Below are 27,293 nucleotides of genomic sequence, written 5' to 3' on the forward strand. Positions count from 1 at the left end.
AGCTGCTGTTCCTCCGATTTATTTATTTTTTATTTCATGCGGCTCGCCATCTAGTGGAACTAGTCAGAAAACAGACTACTGACTTTAGTTATTTTGCCTTTGGGAAGCTTTTGCAGTCTGAAGAGAACTATGCTGTGAGAACACAGGAGGTTGCTAATATGAATATGTTTCCTGTGAGGTGAGAGGTGACCTAAGAAACTGGTAGAGAGTTACAGAAACCTCAATCCTAGGCAACAGAATGGTGAGATCTCTTAGTATGAGGTGAGCTAAGAGAACTAAGGAAAGGACCTAGAGTCATAATTTTTCCCTCTGTTTGGAGCGAATGAGGAAGGAGTCTTTGTTTTAGTTCATGGAGCCACCATTTGTATCATTTCCTTTCCTCCTTTGAGTCATGATTCTTAGACTTAAGAGTTAGCCTAAAGAGTCAGCTTACGCAAACAGTAATTAATGATATTAAGCACCTTAAGTTCCTAATGGAATCTAGAAGCAAGGATTATGAAGAACACAGATTCATGAACAACCAGAGAAAAGAAAGAATAAAGTACATAAGCATTGTATGGACCTACACAAAAATCATGAACATAGCACCAAAACATTAGCATTAAATAGAATTTAAAAAAAACAAGAAATGAGTATAGAATTTAGCATTCTCATCTCTTCTGTGAACTGACATAACATAATCACAGACTAAAATAACATCACAAGTACTAAACTTTTTATAACAAAGCTTCCAAAGGAACAGATAGCTTTCTTTTCTTGTCTTTCCAGATCAGCCTTCCAGAATAAAATAAGGGAAGGGAAAAGACAGCTTGTTGCCATTCTTTAAATAATATTGTAAGAAATAAATGCTATTGGTTATGCTGTAAGTTAACTTATTTGCAATGGATACTTTTAAATATTTGGTTGTTTGAGACAAAGTCTTTCCATGCAGCTTTGGCTGGATGGAACTATCAAGCCCATGCTGGCTTCTAGGGTTCCACATACATGGTGCCATGCCTAGCTTCCTACAAGTCTTTCGCACTCTACAATACTTGAAATGGTTTTTATAGCGATTTCTCATTGCCTAGCAATATTCAAAGAAATACCAAGTATTAAAGGTCATAGAATTTTCTTTTCAAGAGTGCTATCATAACTAAATTTTCTACTTGGTCATTCTTATCAAGCTTGAATGATAGGCGCCTTCTTGTCCACTCATGCGAAATCATAAACTGTTGCTCACTTGGGACTAATTACTATTCCTGTGATTCCTTGAGAGTTGCAGGAATGTTAATGCCTTTTTCCCAGGGATCACTGTTGATCTGGGCTGCTGGTTCAGAGACAACCCAGTTGTCATGATACTATGAAATAATAAAATAATATGTGGCTGTGCCAGCACTTGTGAAGTTATCTGCTTATGAAGTCTTTTTTTTTTTTTTTTTTTTTTTTTTTTCAGAGAGTAACCATCATGGCTCTAGCAAACCCTGCCAGAATTGGGGATAGGAGAATTGAGCTGGTAACATTTAACTAGAAGGTCCATGCTCCACGGCCCTCTTAAGAGTTGATGCCTGTTTGAAAAGATGTCAGAGGAACCTGTAACATTCTATTATCTTTGATCTTAGTGTTTTGTTACCATAATGCTAATAAGTTTAATGTCTCTAAACAACAGAAAGAAAAGAGTCAAGAGTGGGGGACACAAACAGAATAGGCTAATTTTAAAGCAAGAGCATAAAATCAAGCTAACGGGAAAGACATTCAAGGACAGTGCTCATGATACAGTAGGGGAAGATGCCAGTTGGTTTAAACGCTATAATCTTGGTGATGATTACAAGTCAGGAACAATTTCTCTTCAGTTACCAAGGCAGTCTCCAGAGACATTTCTGCATTATAAACTGGAGACAGGATCCTAACAAGGAATTTTTCAACTGCTTAACATGGAATCATACATACTGTTAGCATGCATATTTCTATTTTTAAGGATCTAAAAAACTAGAACTTAGGCAAACATATGCTCTGTGGAGTAGTAAGTCAAAGGTAAGCAGAACTTAATAGCAAGGAAAAAAACAAACAAACCAAGCCACCATACATTCCTGTTTGCTACTGACCCTCTTGAGTTGCTGCTGTAACTGCTCCCTCATGGACTCAGGACAATTGTCCAGCTGGGTCTTCTGCTCGGAGTACAGCTCCTGAAGCCTCTCTAGTTTTTCCCTCTCAGCATCAAGCTTTACCTTCTCCTGAAGTTCAGAAATCAGAAAATAGAAGGATGGACATTAACCTTCACACCCCAGGCAGGTGCTAGCGAACATCCCCCGGTGGTAGCAAACAGGCACAAGCATACACTAGGAATGAACAAACAAAGCTTGTTAGTGGTTAGGGCAAAGAGATAGGAGCAGAATGGAAGATCCTGCCTTCTTCAGACAGCCTCCTTCGCCGGACAATTGCTTGCCATTCTTCCTTCCCTCCTTCCTACTACCTCATACAGAGCGGCAATGGAAAGGGTGAACGCTGGTCAGTAGTCCACAAGGGACAAAAGATATGCCAGCTACATCAAATGCTATCCTGGCCAAGATTCCTTTGTCAGAAAACTGGATAAAGCAGGTGGGAGGGGCGTTGTTTATTTACCTTGAAGTACCTTCGTGATCCGAACTGCTAGAGCGTTTGCTAAACTGCTTTGGGAAATTTCTGTAGTGTGTTCTTGGGTCAAAAGTGCTCTAGGCGCACTCCTGGCATTTCTCATCTGAAATGGTTCAAGCATGGAGAAAGCTGAGAGACGAAGTGAGAAAGTTCAGAGGAAAAGATCCCACCAAGAAAGAGAGAGAGAGAGAAGAGAAATGATTGCTAGACTGATTCAAGCAGCAACTGAGGGAATCGGGTAGCTTGGACACAAAGCTGAGACAGTGAACCTGCAGACACAGGCTTCCTTACAATGACACCCACTCCCAGGAAAAGAAAGGGAAGGTAAGGAAAGAAGAAAAAGAAAGAAGGAAGGAAGGAAGGAAGGAAGGAAAAGACAGATTATGTGAAATGAAGGAAAGATCCCAAAAGCCAGGGAAGAAAAGAGGGCAGAGACTACTAATGCCTCCATGCCACAAATGCCAAAGTGACTCCGTGATATAACTGGCAAATGCTGTGTACAGCAGTGGGGCAGCCCCACAGAACCCCTCTTGAATTCAACACCATTTGAAGGGAAACTTAGGCAAGATTCTCTGGTATTTAACTCTCAGTGTAAACAAATCCACTATGGTTTGACCCTCATCAGTAAGTTAAATGACTTACTTATGCCTCTTTTATCACAAAAGATCCTTTTAAAAAGGTGAAGATTTCAAATAGTCATGCAAAATTCTGTAGATTTTTTTTAAACAAATGGCCATGATTTCCTGCATAAATGAATATCTAGACTCTTGAAAAAGATGTTATTGTTCAAATCTAAAGCTTTATGACATTAGCTCCCACCTAGGTCGAGGTAAGTCTCCAGTTTTTAAGGTGACTTTTTAAATTTCAAAGGTATTTCATTAATGTGTCTTATTTTCCTAAAAATGATTGAACCCAGAAGTCATAAACTTGAAAAGCCTACCCCATTTATCAATCTAGACTAATTTTACAATATTAACAATCAACAAGACAGTTTCTCCAGGCTTTACCGGTTCATTTACTTAACTGCATGGCTAGGAGAAAGCGAGGGTACAGTTAACAGAGAAACTGTTCACAGACAGCAGTATATACTAAACCTGCCAGATTCTGTCACCACCTTCAGAGTCAATATCTACCCCTTAATATAAATAGCAGCATACAACTCTTGCTGATTTCTGGCTAAGGAGATGTTCTTTATTTCCTGGGGATCAATGACAGTTCAATTTTCACAGCAAAGGATGTGTATCCAAAAAGAGTTCTATTTCTACATACTGTGTCATCAGACTTGACAACAACTCTAGTTCTAGAGAGAAAATTTAAAAAACAAAAAAGGACTATGCATTATAATTAAATATCAAAGGACAAAGACCTGCAATGTTAAGTTAGTCCTGTAGGAAAGAGTGATGTGATGTTAGGTAATACAGAAGGCCACTGCTCTCCAACACAAGTCTCAGATCCAAAGACATTACCAAATCATTGCTCCATGTGCTCAACGCTTGAAATTGTTAATAATGAACGCAAATAAAGAACTCGTAAAAAAAAAAAAAGTACCTCATGTTTACATAGTGCCTTCAATCTGAGATGCTGGAAGTGTTTCACAATTCCATACAAGGGTGCGGTTAAAAGAATTATGCAAGCAGGCACCATCAGAACCTTCTGCAGCTTCTCTGCGTACCAGGAATGCTGTGACCACTACTTTGGTCCGAGAGCAAGAGCTCAGTGGGGCCAAAGCCAGGGCAAAGGAAGTGTGAGGGGAAGGATGCTAAGAGGATTAGTGGCAGGTGGGTTCAGACAGATCACAGAAGTGATGTCACTCCTGGAAGCCCTGGGTAGAACAACTTGGAGCCAGAAAGAAATTAATATTCCTCTGTTCTATTGATAGAGCAGGAAGTTTTCAAAGGAAAATTACTGAAGGCACTTATAATTAATGCACCAGCTCCCCAAGGAAGGAAAAAAGTATTAAAGAGTTCCAGGATTCTTGCTTTTTACCTGTAAATTATTAAAACGGAGTGTTATTCACTTTCCCAGGTTTAAGAGAGTAAACTTCCCTATTCTAAAGAGAATAGACATAGTGGTGTTTTCCAAACATCAAATGAATATAATTTTTTAAAAAGGTTTTTCTTTCTAAGATTTAAACTAATGTTTAAGAAAAATAAAAAAACAAAAACTAATGTTTAAGAAATAAATGTCTTTAAAATGTAACAAATTTTGCTTTGTTGAAGAGCAAGATTATATAAAGACAGAGTATTCTCCAGCAAAATCTCAGGTTACAAGGGGACACTCATAAATACAAGAACAGAATAAAGTGAGGTTAGAGGCATGCTGCTCCTTTAGGGACCTTTCTCATTCTGTGTTTGTCTTTTTGGTGGTGATACATGGGCAAAATTCAGGTGGGTCAATGCCCATTGCTAGGTCCTGCCTGTTTTGAATATTTAAGTCAGATCTTCCTAAAGTTTCCTACTCAAATAAAGTCAATGCTAAGTTAATCACAGGTAAATTAAAGTAGAAATCAGTGTATAAATGTTGGCATGTGCAGTTGTCCCTCAGTAACTTCAGTAAGAGACCTCCAAGGTAAACAAAGTCAACACATGAATGCTCAAATCTTACATAAAATGGTCTAGCATTTGCATGTAACCCTCTCAATCCTCCTGCATAGCTTAAATCACCTCTAGATTACTCATTATATTTAATACAAAGCAAATGATGCGCAATCTGTTGTTAAAAGGGATTGGGCAGAGAATAAAGACAGGAAAAGTCTACATGTGTTTAGTACGGATATTTGTTGTTGTTTTTAATATCATAGACTCTTGACTAGTTGATTCCGTGGATGTGGGATGCAAGGATGGAGACAGATGGTTATATTTGTTTTTGCAGATGATTTGTTCATTCACCCTATAAAGATTAAAAGGGCACTGGTGATAGACAAAAGTAGCATTGTTCATTCCCTTTTCACTGCAAAATGCATTCAGTCCAGTGGTTTACTGCTCTGGTTACTCATTGGAATAACGGATTAAGGATTTACAGATCCTATTCCCAAATCTTGACTAGCCACAAATACAGAGATATAAGACAGATTAAGAAACGTTAAAAAAAATCTCTGTTATCTTCCATGTTGTCAGCTTGAGAACCTTGGCTTAGCCTCCTACCACTAGGATAGGTGATGGCAGCTACAGTTTTATTTTTTTCCTACAGTTGCAATCACAATTTTACTTTTCTAATGATGCGAGACATTAAGTTGATTCAAAATTGATCACATATTGTTCTCAAGGTCTTGGGAGAGGTCTTAAGTTTGAGGCCCTGAGTTCAAGTGTCCAGAGCTCATGTGAAGCTGATGTGGCAGCATGTATCTGCAATGCCAGGACTTCTCTAGTGAGATGGGAGGTGAAGAGAAGAAAATTTCTGGCAGCTGGGGGGCAAGCTGTCCTGGAGTGTGCTGCAAAGAACAAAGACTGCCTCAAACAAGGAGGACAAACACCGAAGGTAGCCTTCTGTCCTCCACAGGAGCAGCATGGCACACAAGTACCCATGCTCACACGGGAACACACGCACAAAAAAAAAAAAAAAAAAAAAAAAAAAAAAAAAACCAAAAACATTCCTAAAGCAAATGACACTACTGTCTCAATTTTATAGCATAAAAAAGCCTCTCTTATAAGTAAATGCCCAAATGTAGATTTTTAAAAATATATTCAAATGAGATGCTTAGAGTGAATCAAGCAAAGAATGAACTGTGACAGATCCTGTAGTCCAATATCATCAAGGAGGACGCTAGACTCCAAGTTCAACTGCCAATAACTACTTTCCAATCCTACAAACCATCAGGGGTGTGTATAAGTTTACTCTAAACAATTTGACTTTATATACAAGAGTGGCCAGTATTCATTTTAAAAAGCCCAAGATCAAGCCACATAGAAATACTTATCATGCTCCATCTTTGGGTTAGAAGACTTACATTAAATTTTCTCTCTTCTTGGTTGTATTCTTGAGGGAAGAAGCTGAAATTCAACTTGCTGACTGTCTGAATATCTAATAGCATACCCAAAATATCCTTAAGGACAATGACAAAGATTGTTTTACCACATGTAAGCCTGCAACTCGCAATAAGCAGGTGGTTCAAGGTCATCCTGAGAAGGTGCCAGATAAAACAAAAGACATGCAGTTAGACTTGATCTCAAATGAATAACTCATATTTTTATGTAAGCATGATCCAAGTATTTGCGTGGGATATAGATTTAAAGATGTGTTCTTTGTTTACCTGAAATTCAAGCATAACAGAGTCTCCTGTACTTTTATTTGCTGGTTCTTCCAATTCTACGAGCTTTTAAAAAGAAGGGTATCAAGAATTAAGATCCACTTTTGTAGCTTTCAAATGCTTTAACTCACAGCACAGCATAGGGCAGTCACTCAGGCTCAAGTTTGGAACTGATTTAGCAAGTGTTTTAAATCTGTGGTCCCTAAACCATAAGTGTCATGGAGAGGGCCATTCAAAGCACACCCTAAACAATCTGAGCAGCCCTTTCCTAGTCTATTTCCTAAAAACCTGTGTTTTCGTGGGAGATGAGCATTCTGATGGTCTCACAGATCAGCCAATGTTTCATACCTGTAACCCCTTACTTGCCATTTATTTACACAGTTAACAGGTATTCCACATACAAAAGCTAGAACAGAGGACTTCTGTAAACAAGAAACACTAGAGAAAAAGTAAGTCTTGTCTGGAATCCAGTTGGTTTAATCCTCAAATACCATGATTTAGTTCCACTTCCTTTAGCCAGGGAGCTGACTTTGAAATGTAAGAAAGAAAGGGTAAGTCCCTCCTAACCCTAACCGTGACCTGGCAAATGTGATGGCCTCCTGGTATTAACACCTGAGAGGAATGTGAGCCAGTCTGCTGCCCCTAATCCCGCTCCCCATCCTCTCCTCCAACACCAGCCAAGAAGAAAGGAGAGGGAGGAAACAGCAGGTACGCTGGCATTGTAATAACGAGGAATAAAATGTGGCCACCTCATATGCAGGAGTACTCGCTTATTGTAGAAAACCTAAACCATCAAAGAATTTCAGCTCCCATTCGGGAGTACGTGGGAGGGACAGTGGCCTACGCATCAGTACACAGTTCAGTGTGCGTAGACAAGAATGTCCAGAGTACCACAAGGTATCTGTGGGGAGAAACAAAAGATTCATCTTCAAAGGAAATGATGGCTTGAGTTTTATGACTACCATCCGAGTAATGAAAAGACTTTACCAGACATAAGGAAGTGAGGTCTTTCCTTTAAATATCACATCTCGTTTTCAACTCAAGTGACTATTTTCCTTCTTATATGCTAAGATACACAGAGGAAACACAGATAATCTCAAAATAGAGAAAGCCAAAAAATCTATTTTTAATATAGCCAAAAATAGACAAAGACAGAAGAAAAACCTACATAACAGATGGGCATGTCCATACTTTCTCCCAGATCAAGCTTTGCTCTGAAAGGAGGGAGGGAATAGAGGAAGGGCAGGAGAGTTCTCAACCTTTCCAACTCCACTTGGGCTTATGGAGCTTGGGCATGCAGCCTCCCCACCTTGTCATCAAGGTAAACACTCTCCTCTCTGTTCTCTGCTCAATGTGATGCAACATGAAGTTTTTTTGCTTAGTGCGTTACTAACCAAACATCCCTTTTCTGGGCTCATGTTTAAGGCAGGAACTCATATTTGTTCAGGGGTTATCCACTTGTATGGTGGCTGTGTATGTGATATGGTTACTATTCCAGAACAGCAACAGGCAGGGGGCCTTTATCTCAAGAGTCACGTGGAAACAAATTGACCATGGTTCCCCATGAGAAGGGAAGGGCTAGACTGGGGAGCCAATAGAAAAATAGAAAAATGTTCAGTAAATATGTAATAGAATAACCATATTTTATCTTGTATGTATAATCACGTGTATAGTTGAAATTTTATGTGGTGCTAGTATAAATACCACATAAAATATATACAATTTAAAATAAGTAAAATAAGATAAGAGTCCCCAAATCAGGTAAAATAAATAAAATGAAAGACCAGTCTCAAGGGCCAAGGAAGCACTGTCAGTAATTTCATATCAAGTTCTGAATTCCGTTGTGATGGTAAGTACTTTTTTCCTATGTGTCTAGACCTTCCTTGTCTGCAAGCATCCTGAGCTGGTGCCTGGAGAGATGGCTAAGCAGTTAAGAGCACTGGCTTCTCTTCCAGGGGACCAGGGTTCACTCCCTCACACAATGGCTCCCAAACATCTCAAACTCCAGTACTAGGCGGATCTAATGCCCTCCTCTGGATTCTTCAGAGAGTTAACACAGATGGTGCCCAGCCAGACCTTCAGGGAAAACACACACGTACCCATGAAATAAAAGTAAATTAACCCTCCCTTCCTATACCCCCCACACAAAAAAATAAAGCAGAGTAGAACAGAATTACAGGATGTGCTAGGAGCATCTGAATCAGAGCTGGCCCATTGGAGATATCTTTTCAGGTTTCACTTTCCTCGTTCTCCACTCTATATCTGAGCAATGTAACAGGTGTATGGAAAGGGAAACATAATCCAAAAGGGCAAAGGCCATTTCCTCCTTCTGTCTTACACTCTGGCTTGACTGGCAGTGTGATTACAGGCCTCTGGCATGTGCACCAGCTGTCCTGACACTTGGCTGCACACAGCTCTTTTAGCAGGTGTTTGGCTCAGTTTCCTTTTGTCATGCCCAGCCTGACTGGGATGGATGTTAGCAGCCGGACTGGATGTTAGCAGGGGAGTCCGAGGATAATATTCCCAGAGCACACTGGGAAATATTCTGGGAGCTAGTACCGGCTAGATAAACAACAGTCCTTTCTCTGTCTCATTGGGTAGAGAGGGAAACAAACATCTAACGATCCCCCAAATTGCAAATAATAAAGAGTGATGATAAAAAGCCTCGAAGAACAAGAGAGGGACATGCTCTCAACTTGAGAACACTGGGAAAGCTTTTCTAAAAAGTGAATAGGAAAGCTATGCCCTTGATGGAAACAAGGTATGGACAATGAGAAAGGAAGTGGGAGGAAGCAGCAACTGAGAATGGCCTGAGTCAGGAGGAAGTGAGGGAGAGGATGAGTCTCAGAACAGTGAGAAAGCCGTTGTGAAAACAGTGTGAAATGGGGGTGAGGATTGTGACATAGATGTGTGTAACATACCCCAGGCTACACCCTAGTGTACCTGAATGAAATCCAATGGAATTCTAGGATATGGTTTCTATTTTAAGAGGGAATCACTGTGGCTGATGTGAAGTGAGTGGACTGAATGAAGGTGGGAAGGGAATGGCCTGAAGAAGGCAAAAGACAAAAAGTGCAGGAAAGGGCTTTGCTGAATTTAAAGAAAATGTCAGGGGGAGATGTCGGGAAACACTGTGTCATAGATTGTGATGGTGAAGAGTGTGCTGCTAAAATCATCTGAAAGTTCTCAGATGCAGAACACTGGAGCTGGTGTTGGGGAGGAGGTAGAAGTATGGGGAAGGAGTAAGAGGTGTGGGAGAAGAGGCAGAGGGGGCCAACAAGGAATAGGAGATCAATGGTTCCATAATGGATATGTTCAGTTGAAAACATGCATGAAATCTCTGTGGGCTACACAAGTTGTGTGCAAGAGGTGTGCATGTGTGTTAGCAGCATACCAGCTTGTTCTGAGCCATGGCTGTACAAGAAACACCAGGATAATAAAAGAACTGAGCTCAGACTGTAGATGAACGGCAGAGAGATAGGAGTAAGAGAGTGAGAGACAGGGAGAGAGCTCCGTCAATAAACCACTTGCCATGAAAATAAAGTGATCCCCCCCCCCCAATCCACATTTGAGAAAAATCCATGTGTGGCAACACACTGGGGAGGCAGCGGCAGTGAGCTCTGGGGCTCACTGGCCAGCCAGCTTAGCTGAATTGATGACTCACTGGCCAGTGAGAGACCCAACTTCAAAAAAGCGAGGTGGGAACCAGTGTGATGGCTCAGCAGGTGAGAGCACTTGCTGCCGAGCCCAATGACCTGATTTTGATCCCTATGATCCACACGGTGACACAGTGGATAAGCTGTGGGGTCCTATAAGCTATTCTCTTATCCCTCCTCCACACACATGCCATAGCAGACAGAGAGTAATTTTTAAAAAGCCAGGCATATGGTGCCTGAGGAACAACACCTGAGGTTGACCTCTGGCCCCCTCATAAGCCTGTACACACGTGCACACATGTAGACACCCCTCCCCCCATAGTATAGAGAAAAAAAACAATGGAAGAGGATAAACAAAGGGCAAAGTTGGAGAAGGCACAGAGGAAAAAAAAAAGCCGTGGGAAATGGGCACAGTGGAGCATGCCTGTAATCCTAGCACTCAGGGAGGCAGAGGCAGAGAAGCCAGCCTGGTCTACAAAGCAAGTCCAGCACAGCCAAGGCTACACAGAGAAAACCTGTCTCAGGGGGGAACAAACTGTCCACTGTATTGAATGCCACTCAAGAGTTTCACCACAAGAGACTGAAATCCTTAGGAGTCTTAGAAGAAATTTGATGCAGCAGTGGAGACTAAGCTAAATGGAATAGGAAGGATGTCATATCAGCAAATGGAGATGTGGTGTCTACTGGAAAAAAATTGTTTGAAAAATTTAGGATTTGGAGAGAAGGTATCTGTTTATTTTAACTAATGATATTCTAAGATAATAATGTAGTATGCTAACAGTACAGATGTAGTAAACGGGCAAGGATTATGCAGAAAGACTTGAGAAGGAGGCTTGGGATGACGGTACTTGAATGGTGTCCAAGCAGTGTTCTTTGATGAGAGGGAAAAACTTTCCTTAGGTAAGAGAAGATGAAGATTGAATGTTTCTCTCTGCTGGGCCAGGGGGAGCCAGAAATTTGAACACAGAAGTCGGAAATTCCTGTGTCAGAAAATGCTAGAACAAGCAGTGGTAAGTCACTCTCTGTCTGGCTATTTAGAATATATGGTGACACCATCTGGCTCAGTCTTTGTTTCCAACCCCTTGGTGCCTCCCCCACCCCCATCCTCTTTTGGAGCCCCTTACCCAAAGCCAGTTTCTGAGATTTTTCCACAGCATGTGACGAGAGACAATAACTCCACCTGCCACGACCCACTAATCCCCTAACAGCTGTGGATCTGGTCCACACCCCACATCCCCCTTCTTGAATAGCTTGTCAGGAGGTGGTTGGAAGTGGCTTCTGGGCTTGTTTCTGCCAATGATGCAGGATTTCCACCTTTATCTTAGGTCCTGAATACAGCACAGCTTTCCCTGGGGAAGTCAGACCCAGCATTAGCCCAACTCACTTTAGTTTTGTGCATCTGATGCTAACGATAGAGCAAGACACAAGATGTGCAAAGATAAGCAGTTACATGGGTTGGAGCTGGCAGAGTGTTCACAGGGAGTGTAATGCCCTATTCTTGGGTCCCACAAGAGTTCTACCATGACACAAACTAACTGCAGTATGATCACAACAGTGTAATTTAATTTAATTAGGACTTTTGAATGGTACAATGCTAACTATACCATAAAAACAGGCCATCTGGTGCCACCACCCAAGGTTTCTGGCTATCTCAATACAAAGCCTTTGAAAAAGAAGATAAGCCATTCTCCAAGACTTCCGGTGTGTGTGTGGTAGGAGACATCCACATATATTGGGGATCAGAAGGACATTAGGTATTAGTCTTTTTCTTCCACTTTCCTTGAGGCAGGATCTCTCTTTTTCTGCAATTGTGTTGTGATATCCAGGCTAGCTGCCCTGAGAGCTCCTTGGGGAATTTCCTGTGTCCGTCTCCCAACTTGCTAGAGAAATGCTGGGATTTCAGACACGTGCCTCAATGTCTCGCTTTTCACTTGGGTTTGAGAGACCCTAACTTAGGCTGTAAGGACTTTTGCCATCTGTTTTCCAACCCTCCTCCATCCAGGCTTTATACAGTTAACCCTTTGACGTGACTGTGAGCTACTATCCAAATAGTACATGCCCACTATCCAAATAGGTTCTTTGGAATTTCAAAGGCATGGTTGTAGAGGGAGCATTCATAAAGTTAGAAACTAAAAGGCTGAGCAGTTTAATTTTGACGTTTGGCAAATCAGAAAATGAAGTGGAATGTATACACCAGCTTCCATTTCTGACAAAGTAATTCTGAGCTCCGTCCTTGGCACAAGATCCAATGCCCTTACATACAGGTCTCAACAAACAAGAGCCTTAAAAGGAAGTCACATTCAGTAGAAATTCCTTCCACACATGAGCAGTAGAACTTACTCAAACTGAATCATTTTTCTTTTTCTCTGCCTCATAGAGAACAGGGCAGGCAGGAAAGAATGTGTTAAAGCTTGTTTGCTTCTTGCTAACCCAATTTGGAATTTTATTTTTAATTTTAGGCTTAGTTCAGCTGTTACTAAATCATAATAGAAAAGGAATGTATACTATTTCCAAGAGGGGGAAAATTCCTCACTATCAAACTAATACTTTTAATTCTAAGTTCTGCAAGTAATTTTCCATGTTTTCCCTAGAGGCTGTCAGCTAACCTTCAAGCTGTGACCTGGAAAGCATACACAAGACCTCATCACAGTATCACCTGTGGCCTGTCGATCACTTGGCAGTGTGTGGGAACCTCCCCCGAAACAGCTTTATTCAAGGACCAGTGCACTTGCATTGGTGACAATGGCAAGGCCAGAAGGGTGAGATGAATGGGAACTGATCATTCATCTTATTAATGAACAGAAAAGTAAAGAGAAATGAGGCACGTCTGCTTGACTCTGCCCAAGGCAACCCAATGACAAACATGCTCCATACACTAAAGATAATTAAAATTATTTTAAAATTAAAACACACACACACACACACACACACACACACACACACACACACACGAGAATCATAAAAGGTGAATGGGAAAAAGGAACTCGCTCATTAAGTAGAACCAGACTGCCATGAGATAACAGGGTTTCTCAGTATCTGCTGCCTGGTGCCTGGCAGGTCATTTGTTTGTTTGTTTAACAGAGGACCTTAGGACTTCTTTTCTAGAGCCACATTATTTAGGAACACATTATAAACAACCCCAAACTATATAATTACATTTAACATTTAAATTCCAGTAGTTGGGATGCCCGATTTTCCCATAAAAAGCACATTCTTACGAAGTCTGTTTACCTTGGTCTTTTCACCTACGATGTTCTTTTCTAGTTCTGTGATTTTCCGGTTTAGATGATCTAGAATCTCCTTCTCCTTCATGAGCTCAGCCGTCTCAGACTTCTGCTCTCCATCCAAAAGGGCGCATTCCATATCCAGCTAAGGCCATAAAAGAAAGCTCAGAACCACCTCACCTCCAGGAACTACTGCCCACCGCCACGGGTTTATCAGATTCTCAACAAGCAGCACTGACCTGCCAGATCGTGGGGTCCTATGATAGGCCTTTCTTAGGTCTACCTAAGAGAACTGGGGATCCTATTATACACTGGCTTAAAAAGCTAGTTACCTGACCACTTAACTTTTCTACTGCTACTTCCCTTTTGGGATATTTTGCCTTTTTGCTCAGGCTCTAACTCAGGAATATATTACTGTAGGTACAACTAGCTCTTGTTTGTCCCTGGCATCTGAGGAGCAAATGTCACTGCAGCCCTGTAGGAGAGGCCCACATTCCTAGGGGATTCCAGGGGGACACAGGAGACAACAGGTGAAGAATCCCCATATGGTACTCTCGGGGCCATTGACACCACCTGTGAGTGCTGACACGCACACACCACCCCCACCCCAGGCAGAATTCTGTGTTTTGTCCCACTCCAAGGCGGTAATATTAAAACTGCCACTACCTTTTACTTTTCCCATATGAGCGAGTCTACCTCCTGTTCTGTAAAGCCACGGAACGTTGGCTTGATGTTTAACTCATATGTGAACCTCTCTATAGGGTCAACATGATACCAACTCATAGTAAGAATGCTCAGAAAATTTTAAATAGAGGTTTATAAATAGAGGTTAATTTAGCTATTGATCCTGCAATCAGGAAGCACATATCATACCAGTCTAAAAAAGTTTGGGTAGATATAAAGTATGTTAAAGCTGGCTTAATATGTTTATGTCATCAGATTCTCTCTCTCTCTCTCTCTCTCTCTCTCTCACACACACACACACACACACACACACACACGCACGCACACTCAGAGAATGTAAGGTGGGGCCCTCTAAAATGATTCCCCCTGAACACATGTTTGGTCACATTGACTTCTCTGTGTTTGTACCTCAGGCCTGTGCCTCAAAGAGCAGAAACATCTTCAGGCTGATAGGGGAAAAAAGAGAAACGGGTGACAGTAGATGGTGAGCTTCTAGATTATACCTCTCTGGAAGATTCATCCATTTGGTCGTTTATATCTTTGATTTTCTGTTCAAATTCCTCAAGGTTGTTCAGAATAACCATCCGGGCATCTTCCATGGCGGCCAACTCCTGAGTCCTGTGTTCCTCACCTATATCCTCTGGGGTCTGGATGCAAGCAAAACAGAAACAGGTTATTCATGCTTCAGTTTATCCCGTTAGCCAATTAAAGCAGCTGCAAGGCTTAGCCTCTTCCTCCACATAAGTACATGAGATATGCTTGTCAGGGCCAGCCTGAGCTACATGGGATTTTTTTTTAAAGAGAACAAAATAAATGAATTAAAAGACATTTTGAGAGTATACCTGGGACAGTTTCATTGAACTGATGCATTTTTCCATAGAGACTACGCTGAACTACCCAATTACACTCCTAGATGAGAGCCAACAAGCCAACTCAATTCACAAGTTCATATTGTTTTTACAGCTCAGAGATCTAAGAGTCCATCCAGACAACCTGAACATGAGAACACGAAGGGGCTTCTCCAGTGTTATAAAGTTCAACACACACAGTAGGGAAGAGAAACAATGCAGGACCTTTGACACCTTCCTCCAGGGGATCTCTCAGTATGCTGCTATCTTCCTTTTAAGCTCCACCTATACAAAGAAGCCCTTTAATCCTCTAGCCACACAGCTAGGTCCTGCTGTCAGGGTAACCACGGAATGAGAATTTATACTTACTCATGTGCTTCTAGTACAAGGTAAACATCAGTTTTGTTTGCGTTGTTGTTTCCAAAACAAGAGCACATTAGTCTGCCATGGCCATGGCAGTGTCAAAGGGCACATTTGAAACTCTAGTGGGTGCCTTGTCTGTTGTGTTAGTTCACCCTCGACTCGCCTTGTCTTATACACCTTCTTTGTATAAGGTTAAGACATTAACAGGACTGAAAATAGAACACTAGCCACCGTTTATTTCATGGAAAAAAAAAACCAAGTTTCATGGAAAGTGATGAGAACATCCAGCACATGAAGGGATAGTGCATTCTCACAGTCTCGCCCATTTAGTGATAAATGCTGGGGGAAGAAGAGAATGTTGTGGATGGCGTTACAAAGCCCAACATTCCCACTGTTTAAAAATGAACAGACAACAGCGAAAATGCCTCGTTTGCCCTGGCTTTTGGATAGCCATCCTGAGTGTTACCTAGAGGAGATGAGAGGGCTGGTTAAATATTCATTTTATGGCTAGACAGAACGAGCCTGAGAATTGCAGGAAAAGCCACAGAAAAGGGGCAACCACAGAAACCAGCTCGGCCAGGACCATTGGCCTAGGGAGATAAGATTGCATAGCTACTGCTCTGAGAAGCCTCCAAGCCCTGATCAAAGTCACGTAGCAACCACGTGCAGGAGTCAATCTTCATGGAGTTTACATAGCCACAATTGGAATTCCCCTCTCTGGCTTTAAAGGAGACCTTCAAATCCCCTCAGGCCACCACCATTTTGTGAAGGTGACAGCCCCAGCATGCTGGTCTTCTGAAGAAAAAAAAGTCTTTTGTTGTTTGCAGGTACTCAATTTTGGGGTGGTTCTTTCATTGTCTTCTGGACCCTAACAGAGATAGAAACTTTCTGTACAATAAAAAGATGCTGGGGCTTTTCTAATATTATTTCATTCTTGTATCTCCTGGAGTAATGTAATTTTCGGATGAGAAGCCAGTGACCAGACATTCCACAACTTAAATATGAAAACAGCACCCGGTTAGTAAACTCTTGAGTATTCTTCTTTAATAGTTAAAAAGAACATTCATGGGTCATGGTGGTAAATGCTTATAATTCCAGGGTATGAGAAGCAGGGGCAGAAAGATTGCAAATACTTCATGGCCTGCCTGATCTACATAGCAAGTAATACATAGGCAGCCAGATCTCAGAAAACCAAACCAAAGCAAGCATGCAAACAAGCAACCAACCAAACAAACAAACAAATATCACAGTAATTAGATTCACCAACTAGTCACTGCACCTAAGTGCATATAACTGGGTTCATTTAATTTGTTTGCTATTCCTGATATAACTTTAAGAATAGATCTATCATGTCATATTCTACATTATTCATCCACATTCTTCATTTCTTTACCCTATCTGGTCGTTCGAAAAGAAGACTGAATGTCTAGAAATTCACAATATTGGTCCACTGTAGTATTTCCCACTTTTAAACCCAGCACTCTGGATACAGAGGCAGGTAGATCTCTGTGAGTTTGCATTTAAGGCCAGCCTGAACTATATAGCGAGTTCCAGGCCAGACAGGGCTCAAGAGACGCTATCTGAAAAATTTAAAACAAATAAAATAAAATCTGTATTTCAGTAGGTTAGAACAAAGGTAAATAGGGATTTCAGGCTTTAATATATAGGTTTGTGTTTATTGTTGTTGTTGTTATCATCTTAAATCCACTGTCTTGCCAACTAGTACAACTACAGCTGACCCATTTATCATCAAGAGTGAACTTTATTGTCTCCAGGCTTGGTTTAGGCAGGGAGGAATGTCTAGCCGTGAATGGCACCCAAAGTCACTGCCCAGTCATCGCAGCAGGAAAGCCTCGGAAGGCCCGTATCCTGTCGGGTCAACGTTGCGTATTAGGTTTCTACTTCCACCGCGGTTTAAATATATCTGCCACCAGCAGCAGCAAAGCATTAAGAGAAGACAAAGCAAATGAACAGTCTGCAAACTGTACACTTTGTAGGCAAGGAGTGAAGACAAGAGAGGAAGGAAATGCTTAGTATTTACATGACTCAAAGTTCTTAGAAATCTTAACACCATGGGCATATTTCATAGACAAGACAAATATTGTGCACCTTGCAATAAATGCACACGAGGACTTTTGGAAGTTTTTGGAATTTATTCAAGAGGAATTTTAAAACTGAATGCTGTGGGGTTTTTTTTTTAAAGATTTATTTATTTATTTTTATGCATCTTGCCTGCACGCATGTCAGTGGCCAAGGAGGCAAAACGAGGGTGTCAGATCCCCTGGGACTGGAGTTCTAACAGTTGTGAGCCATGTGAGGTGGGCTCCGAGGGCTGAACTTGTATCCTCTGTGGGAGCAGCAAGTACTTAACCACGGAGGCATTTCTCCATCCACCAATCTGTAATCTCATTAATCAACAACAGAATAAAGAAAATCGGTGTTGAAGCAAATCCGTGGCAGCAGACAATTAGCTTTAATTAACTATATGGTAACAAAAAAGTGACATTCAAGCACAATATCCTTTATTTCAGTGGTGTGCATCAGTAAATATGCCATCTGTTGAGGTAACAGAGAGGTCCACAGAGTGAAAAAGAGGAGAGGGTAGACATAAGACCCCCAAACACATATACACACACACAGACACACACTTTCTGTAGACCTCCTGCAGCTTGCTTCAGTGCATGGCTTTTCACTGCAGATGGAACAAGTACCGAAAACGTGGGTCAGGAGCTGCCTCTGAGCCAGTTGCCTCAAGGGTACTAGGCAGCTTCACAGAGGACAGTTGGATGAGCATATTTCCAAGGATTTGAACATTTCTCAGTGTCAGGTAAAGATGGGTAAATTTCAGTTTTCCCAAATGTTATAAAAATCCTTTTTAAAGTGGGTTGAGTGTTTTATTTTGTTCTTCTCCACTTTCCCACTTACCGTTTTAACTAAACAGCAAACACTGTACTTTCTTAAGCAAAAAATCCAAGAGCACACTGTTAGGAAGAGAACACCCCAAAAGGCGGCCTAGGAAGTTTGTCTAGGTCTTCTGTTTCTACTCTTGACGTACTTGAAAAGTATTGAAAACCCATCCTGTAAAACCCACTGCCCTCTCTCCTGCACCTTTATGTGCCTGGTGGCACTTAGAGATGAGTTTGAAGTTTTTCCTGTATCTACCAATACCGTCTGGGACAAAGGACCCTATGCTAAGTTCCAAGGCCTCCAATTCCACAAGACCGTATTTGAGCAAATGAAAACATCTACCAGGATTTGTTTCCTTAGAGAAGCTTTCTTGTCAAAGCCTTCTCTGAGAAGATGGCCTTTAGAGATAGTACACAGATCAACTATTTTAACATAAATCAAGCTGATATCTCTAAGGAAGAAAAAAAAAAAGGAAAGTCACAAATCTATAAGGAAATGGCTGATGATAATTGTCCAAGGTTTCAAAGAGTCACATACTTTGCTTGAGTATCCAAACACTTCTAAATAAATATATATACATATATACATATATATTTTAAATGTATGTATATAGATGTTCTGCTTGCATGTATGTCTTTGTACCTTGTACCATGTTCCGATCATGGAGGTCAAGGCCATCTGATTTCCTGAAACTGGAGTGACAGGCCATTGTTTCCTGCCAGGTGGATCCTGGGAATATTACTCAGGTTCTCTGGAAGAGCAGCAGGTGCTCTTACACTGAGCCTCTCTTCAGCCCCCCACCCACGATTTTACATTCCTCAGTCCCACCTTTACCTTCCCATCCTCATTGCATTCAGTTTTCCAGCAGGAAAATCACATGTGCTTTCGAGAATTTTTGTGTTCTGAGAATTTGTCTAAGAGAAATATGGTGAGAGAAAGAAGTGATGGATGCGTGACACTAGTTAATGCACGACAGTCCTGACGTATAGAGAGGCACTCAATAACGCGTAAGGAGCAACCAGTATGAAAGCCCTGCTATACGGTTAAACTAACAAAAATAAAAACACACAAACAAGCTTCCTTGAATAATGTTCCATGTAGAAACTAGTGCTGGAACTTAGTACCATGAAGTTAAATTCTAGTTAAAATCAAGAGTGCTACCATTAACATTTGCACTTTTGGTCAGATTTTTTTTTCTTTCTTCCGTTTTGTGGGTGGTGCTGGCCACTAAACCCAGAGTTTTGTGCATGGTAGGGAAGCCTTTGACCACTGAATTATATCCTTGATGTTTTGCTTAAAGAACCAATAGTTGGGCTGGAGAGAAAGTGGCTTAGTAGTTAAAACTACTTGTTGCTCTTATAAATGACACAGGTTCAAATCCTGGCACCCACATAGCCACTCACAACCATCTGTAACTCCAGTCTCAGGGGACCAATGTCTCCTTTTGCCCTCCAGGGCCAACAGGCATATATGTGTTGCACAGATATGGTTGCTGGTAAAACATTTATACATACAAAATAATTTAAAAATAAGTGTATATCCTTCTAACAAAGAAACATATAAAACCACCAAATTAATGAATCTTTTGTTGTTATTATTCTGTGGCCAGGAGGGTCAAAAATTCCAAGATGCCATTATATAAAGACTTACTTTAATTAGTAAACTTACTTTAATTAGATTACTTATTGAAAAATAAATAATCCCACCTCATACTTGTGGTAATAAATTTACCCTCTTATTTTGATATCTTAATTTGGTTAGATGAAATGTATTTTTTATTCTAACCCGCTGTAAAAAATATGGCAGAAAAATTTTGGAAACTTCCCTAGAAAACAAAAATTCTTAACCTGCATGGGAAAAATAAAACTAAAAATGACATTAAACTTCATTTTTAAAATCTTTAAATTTGGACAGCCTTGGCTGTCCTGGATTCATGTTGTAGACCAGGCTGGCCTCGAACTCACAGAGGTCCACCTGCCTCTGCTTTTCTGAGTTCTGGGATTATGGGTGTGCGCCATCATGCTAGTCTTGAAAGATATTTTTAAAGCAGCATGCAATCAGAAGACTGGGTAATACTTATGAGTACCAGTAAATATTAAACCATTACATTTCTAAATTGGGTCATAAATAAGGCCACTTGGAAGACCTCTCACCACAGAAGACTAATTTGCTACCAACATGCATTTTTTAATAATTAAGTAAAGCTTGGACAAATAAATCTTTTAAAAAGAGGTCAAAATGACTATGCATGGAGAGGACCTAGGCCCACTGCTCAGATGTAGCAGATAGGCAGCTCGGTCTCCATATTGGTGACCCAGTAAGGGGAACAGGGGCTGTCTCTGACAGGGACTCTGTTGCCTACTCTTCGGTCACTTCCTCCTGGCTGGGGTGACCTTACCAGGCCACAGAGGAAAGGGATGAGACTTGATAGGCTGGGGTCAAATGGTAGGGGAGGAGGCCTCCTTCTTTCTGAGAACAAGGGGAAGGAATTGGGGGAGGAGGAAGGGAGGTTGAGACCTGGAGGAGATGAGGGAGGGGCCTACAATTGGGATGCAAAGTGAATAAATTAAAAAAAAATAAATTTAAGTTAAAAAAATAAGTCAAAATAAACATATTTTAGAATATGAAAAGGTGCCTACTTTATGCATAATTAAAGATAAATTTAAAACATCTATCAGTTTGGGAAATTAAGAATTATGACAGTAAAATACCTTAACAAGTGCCTAGAAAGTAAGTTGTGCCCATAAGATATTAGTGAAAGAGTGAGGCAGAAAGATAATCTTTTCTTATATTGTTTTTGAGATTATAATAGATGTATACCATTTCTCCCTTTCCTTTCCTCCCTTCAAATCTCCCGTATATCATCTCCTACTCTCTTTTCTTACTCATTGTTATTATATACATATATTTATACACTTAAATATAATCTGTTGAGTCAATATAATGTTATTTGCACATATGTTTCCAAGGCTGACCATTTGGTACTGGACATGTGTTCCTCTCTGAGGAAAAGCATCTCTCCCACTCCCAGCTTTCCTCAATTGCCTACAGCAGACATATTCTTAAAGGAGAGTAGCTTGGATATATATATAATGAATAATGTATATATTAATACATTATTATATATACCATGTAAAATATATAAGTTATTATATATTATATAATCTATATAATATACTTTATATATTATAAACAATGTATGTATTATAATGTATATAACATATTGTATATATTATATATTACAATGCATATATAAAAATAATGTGTGTATATATATATATAATGAATAATCAGTATGGAGATGGCTCAAAAAATAAACATAGAATTTCCATATGATCCAGCTATACCACTCCTGAGTATATACCCTAAGGACTCTAAGTCAACATCCCTCAGAGAAATCTGTACATTCATGTGTATTGTCTCATCGGTGATTATACCTAACTTATGAATCAGCCTCAGTGCTGATCAACAGATGAAAGCAAAAAGAAAATAGGATATATATACACAATGCAATGTCATCTAGCCACAAGGAAGGAAGAATTTATGCCACAGCAGATCAATGTATGAAACTGGAGATCACCATGTTAAGCGAAATAACTCAGTCTCACGTGTTTTGTTTCATGTATGATATGGGAGGAGCATGCAAGTGGAATGGGGACTATTAAGAAAAGTGGGGTGAGAAAATTGGAAAGGAACAGAGAATAAGAAAGGGTAACAGAGGAGATGAAAACATAATCCAATCACATTACAGGCATGTGTGGAAGTTTCACAATGAAACTCACCCAGCTAATGCATGCTTAATGAATTCATTCCAATGGATAAAAAATTTCCACAAGAATTTTCAAAAACAAAACAGGAGAGTTCAGTATAAACAAATGCCCCTTCGATGGTGGGAGGCCATGAAGAACAGTACGAATCTATGCACAGACAGTAAGACAAGACAGCAAGAAACATAGCTTTTCTTCACTTCTTAAGTTTACAGGCAGGAGGGGCAGAGAGAAGAGAGGCGTCTTTTTACCCCAGCTTAACTACATCTTCACAGTGGAAATGTTACTTTACATAAATGGTTCTCAACCTTCCTAATGCGGGACCCTTTAATACAGTTCCTCATATTGTGGAGGTCCCAAGCCATAAAATTATTCTTGTTGCTACTTCATAATTGTAATTTTGTTACAGTTATGAATGGTAATGTAAATAAACTGTATTTTCCAATGGTCTTAGAGTACTCCTGTGAAAGGTGAGAACCACTGCTTTCCAGTGATCTCTCTAATTTGCTGTATTTTTGTTATCTAACTACCTCTTCCATGGAAGCTGCATTCCAATGGCAACAAAGTGCCGGCGAACAACCTCTTATTTCCCTGTGATGGCCCTAGGGCCCAGCTGTGGTCTCTGCACTCAACCTTACCTTAGGTAGGATGCTGAGGTAGGAGGACTCATTGGATGCTTTCAGAAACGCAGCCGAGGATGGTGGGGGCGTTCTGGTGAGGTCACCAAGCAGATCATCATTCCTGCCGCTCCTGGAGGCCGCCAGGAAGCTGGCACTGTGACCGAGGCTCCCGAAGCCCGCAATGTCAACATCCTGGACGGAGCCCTTCCGGTGGCATCTGTATCTGGCTTCGGGGCACACCAGAGCCTCCTCGAACACTGACTCCTCATCCGACAGCTGCAGCTTCTCAAGCTCCTTGTTGATTTTCTGCACATCAGCCACCGTGGTGCCAGCGGACAGACGGCGACCCTCCGGCTTTGTGTATTCAGCACAGAGACTGAGGATGGTCTCCAGCCTCTGCCGCTCCTACAGCAAGGCAAGAGGCAAGGTCAAAGAGGGTGACAGAACCCAGACAACTGCAGGAGCTAGAGGGCTCATTCACATACTGGTCCACAGACAGCCACCCACTCTTCCTCCCCATCCCTCTCCTTCCCTTACCTTTCCCTCCTTCCCTCCCCTCTCTTCTGCTTGAGATTGGATCCCTTGATATATATATCTTAAACTCATAATCTTCTGCCCCCAGTCTCCTGTGGGCTGGGACTAGAGGCATGCATGATCCATACTTGGCTTTCCAACATCCTCTATAGAGAGATACATGAAAGGACCTAGATGGAACTGTTTGTAATTCCTGATTTCTCCCCTAAACCCCATGCTAGCTATATGACCTTCACCTATATAAACCTGGGTTGACTATAGCATATATCAGATTCCAATAAACGTCTGCTTGGTTTATCAAGTTTCTAACAGTTCGAAGATTAAACAAACAAACAAACAAACAAACAAAAAACAATTTTCCTATCTAGTCTTCTTTTCCTCTTCTTTTCCTCTTCTTAATCCACCTTTAACAATAACTAGCTCTTCCAACATTATGGACTTAACACTTGTGCTTAAAATGAACACTCTAACTTCACAGAAAAATATTCTTTTACTGTTAGACACACCAAGAGAAAAATGTCACTTAAACTATCTTTCAATGCACAGGGCTCATCTCTGTCATCACTTTTTTTCCCTTACGTCAAAAATTTGAAAACTGGTCACCATATAAATGTCTTCTTCAGTTCTTATATGAATAAAGCTATCTTTTAAATGTATGATGGGGCTAAAAAGATGGCCCAACTGGAAAAGGCAATCCGAACAAGTCTGATGACCCGAGTTTAATCCCTAAGACCTACATGATGAAGGGAGAGAGCTAGATCCTGCAAGTTGTCCTCGGACCTCCCTATGTGTGCTGTCAAGTGTGTGCATCCTTGCATGCTCCTGCTCACAGACACACACACACAAATAAAAAATAAATAAAATGTATAATTGTTGCAATAGAATAAAGAACATTTTACATCAGCTCCAGACAGAAAGACATCAATATAGCTGAAAATCTAAAATCACTGAACATTTGATTTATGAGGCTGGAAAATAAAATATAATTTATTTACTTAAAAATTAAAAAGGCCACAGGCTGTCAGTGTCTCAAATAATACCACTCATTAACTGACCCCTCACCAGACTCCATATGAAAACATAGACATTTATAATTCTAAGCAAATTAATAACATAGTTATGAACAGCAGGAAATAATTTACCAAGTGCTTCTCATAAGCCTAGACAGCCCTGCTTGTGGAGTGGAGAGCCTCTTATAAATCCAATGCCACAATGAAAACAAGAACTCAAACCGAAGGCCATATGTTGTGATTAAATTCTACCACATTGGAAAGAGACTTCAAAAGCCCCCCATAGAAAAGCACTTCACAAACATGCAATCGGTAATAAAATAGGAACATGTCCTTCACTGTGCTGCTTATTTTCATTCCAGTGCAGCTCATGTATGAAGACAATTCCAGAGAGTTAGTTCTTAGACAAGGTAGTAACAGAGCAGTAACACAGCACTGTGGTTCCCTGGTTCCCATTCAGCACACCATTGGCACAAATTAGAACTCATTTAAAGTAGATCTGACGTATGTGTGCCCTTTGAAGTATCCCCCTCCCTCTAAAAGAGTAATAACTTGATCAAAAAGTCCATTGAACTGGTCCCTGTAAACTCCCACCTCCCTGTCACTGCCTGAACTTCCGGGCTCCAGCTGCGGGTCTGTCCTCACGGCCTCCTCCAAGGCAGGCACTCATAGCTGCCCAAGCCTGACTCCCTTCATCCAGGAGCTCTGGCCCTTTTATATCTCTGCAGCTGCCACCGGCTGCCAAGCCCTACCCAGCTTTATGGGAAGGGACTAGGGAACACAGCATCTATTGACATTTTAAACTTCTCCAACAGTTAAGAAAAGTCTATACAGGAATACACAAAGCTACTCTTCGAGGGCAGAGGTAAGAAGAAAGGGACATGGCTTAGGGACATCTTCCCCTTTCTCCACAACATCTGCACCAGGGACGGAATCTCCAAAGAAAACTCCCCTTTCCGCAATTCAGGTTTAAGCATCTAAACTCAGTCTCTGTCCTCATCCGCCACACTAGATGCACACAGCGGCCTTGCAATTTGGGATTATCTGGCATTTATCAATTTGTATTAACCAGGGCCCCAGGAAACAGAAGAATATTCAAATGAAGGAAAGGTACTCCTGTCTAGACTGGGAGACACAGAAACCTCCCTCCCACATCTCCTTCCCAAAATAGTTGCCTTTGCTGCTTGGGCTGTTGCTTCATTACAGAGGCAATAAATGATCCCAGCCCTAAGATGGATGCTATTTCAGACAGTGAAACACAGTATTCAAAGGCCTGTGCACAGGAAGTTAGGTCTATTGGTATGTGTCTCTCTATTCTTATCACCCCATTCACAGGCAATCTGTCCAGACGGAATCAGACACACTAGCAGCTCTGCTGCTCACAAATCTAAAAGAAATCCAGGTGGTGTGGAGACACACTAGCCCCTTAAAAGTGACACCAAAGAGAAATAGGCTGATGCTGAGAAAGGCGTCAGAAGAGAGACTGAAAAACATTTCAGAGAGCACTCCAGGAAGCCTTTTAAGGAAAACCCTGAGCAGAAGCAACCCTTTAAATACTGCTTCCTTCAGCTTGCTCCATTCTGGTGACTGGTACCACACTAGTCATCACTTGGGGATCCACTGCCTTTCCCCATATGACCTTAAGCGAGGATGCAAACACCTGTCTGAGGTTGAGTTTCCCTTGAGTTTTTGAATTGCATTGGGCATAGCTGGAGTTGGCCCACTCTGTGATCTCCAAATCATTCTACCCAGTATCCCACATCAGTAATCTCCCACTCAGAAGACTGGAGGCTGCCTGTCCCGATGCCAAAATTCCTGTGATGCTATGTATTTAGAAATCAAAATTATTGTAAAGACATTTCTCTCAGCTTTCTTATTTCCTCTTCCCTCATCTCTGTATCCCACACATAGCAAGGACTTTTTAAAATTTTTTTAATTTAATTTTATTAATTACAGTTTATTCGCTTTGTATCCCAGCTGTAGCCCCCTCCTCCACCCAATCCCACCCTCCCTCCCTCCCTCTTCTTCTCCTATGCCCCTCCCCCAGTCCAATGATAGGGGAGGTCTTCTTCCCTTTCCATCTGACCATAGTCTATCAGGTCTCATCAGGACTGGCTTCTTTGTCTTCCTCTGCGGACTAGTAAGGGTGCTTCCCCCCTCATGCGGAGGGGATCCAAGAGCAAACCCATGAGTTCATGTCAGAGATGGTCCCTGGTCCTATTATTGGCAAGGGCGTTTCTGAAGGGGGTCATAATAGCTTTCAAAAACTGCAATGAAATTATTGCTGTGCAATTTTCTGACATTAAACATTAAAAATTTAAAAATGTTTAGGGTTATTAATAAATTTTTCAGTCCCAAACCTTTTACTTTAGAAGAATATTTGTGACATTGCTCTATTACAGCCCCTGAATGGGATAGTAAAACCATCCATTTCCGTGGTGCCAACATCTACTGGTCTAGCCCACAAGACTGGGAAATACTGAATAAATAAATTATGTAGAAAACCAGCTACCAATGCATAAACAGAAATGAAATGCTTGCTAGATGATTTGTTATAATATGCTGAATCAATTGTTTCAGAGAATAAACGTGTCACTCTGTAATTGTTACATATGAGTAAGTCAAAAGAAGTACTTTTCACTCTTCAAAATGCCTCTTTTGAAAGTAAGGGGTAGTTCTACTTTTCTCCATTGTTAATGCTAGGGATAATCTTGAGTTTCACAAAAATCTATTAAGTTACTTGCTTCCTAAAGGTGTGTACAGGGTATGTTGGTGAAAAAAAAAAAAAAAGCCCTTCTTCACTCATACTTTAACAGGAGGCATA

The 27,293-nt window shown here is 41.0% G+C and overlaps 1 protein-coding gene across 8 annotated transcripts in view; it reads right to left on the reverse strand.

Moving 5' to 3' along the window:
• The window catches only part of Phldb2 (pleckstrin homology like domain family B member 2), a 207,470-nt gene that overhangs the window by 39,580 nt on the left and 140,597 nt on the right, over positions 1-27,293 (reverse strand). For 7 of the 8 annotated variants that reach the window (XM_060370491.1, XM_060370489.1, XM_060370495.1 and 4 more), the window contains 4 exons: positions 22,944-23,330; positions 14,924-15,067; positions 13,744-13,881; positions 2,082-2,210 (listed from right to left, as the gene is read on the reverse strand). In XM_060370491.1, the coding sequence (XP_060226474.1) occupies positions 2,082-2,210; positions 13,744-13,881; positions 14,924-15,067; positions 22,944-23,330 (798 nt within the window). The remainder of the gene's footprint in view (positions 1-2,081; positions 2,211-13,743; positions 13,882-14,923; positions 15,068-22,943; positions 23,331-27,293) is intronic. The other variant, XM_060370494.1, reaches the window with a different exon arrangement.

The sequence above is a fragment of the Meriones unguiculatus genome, chromosome 17 (assembly GCF_030254825.1).
Source record: "Meriones unguiculatus strain TT.TT164.6M chromosome 17, Bangor_MerUng_6.1, whole genome shotgun sequence".
Classification (NCBI taxonomy): domain Eukaryota; kingdom Metazoa; phylum Chordata; class Mammalia; order Rodentia; family Muridae; genus Meriones; species Meriones unguiculatus.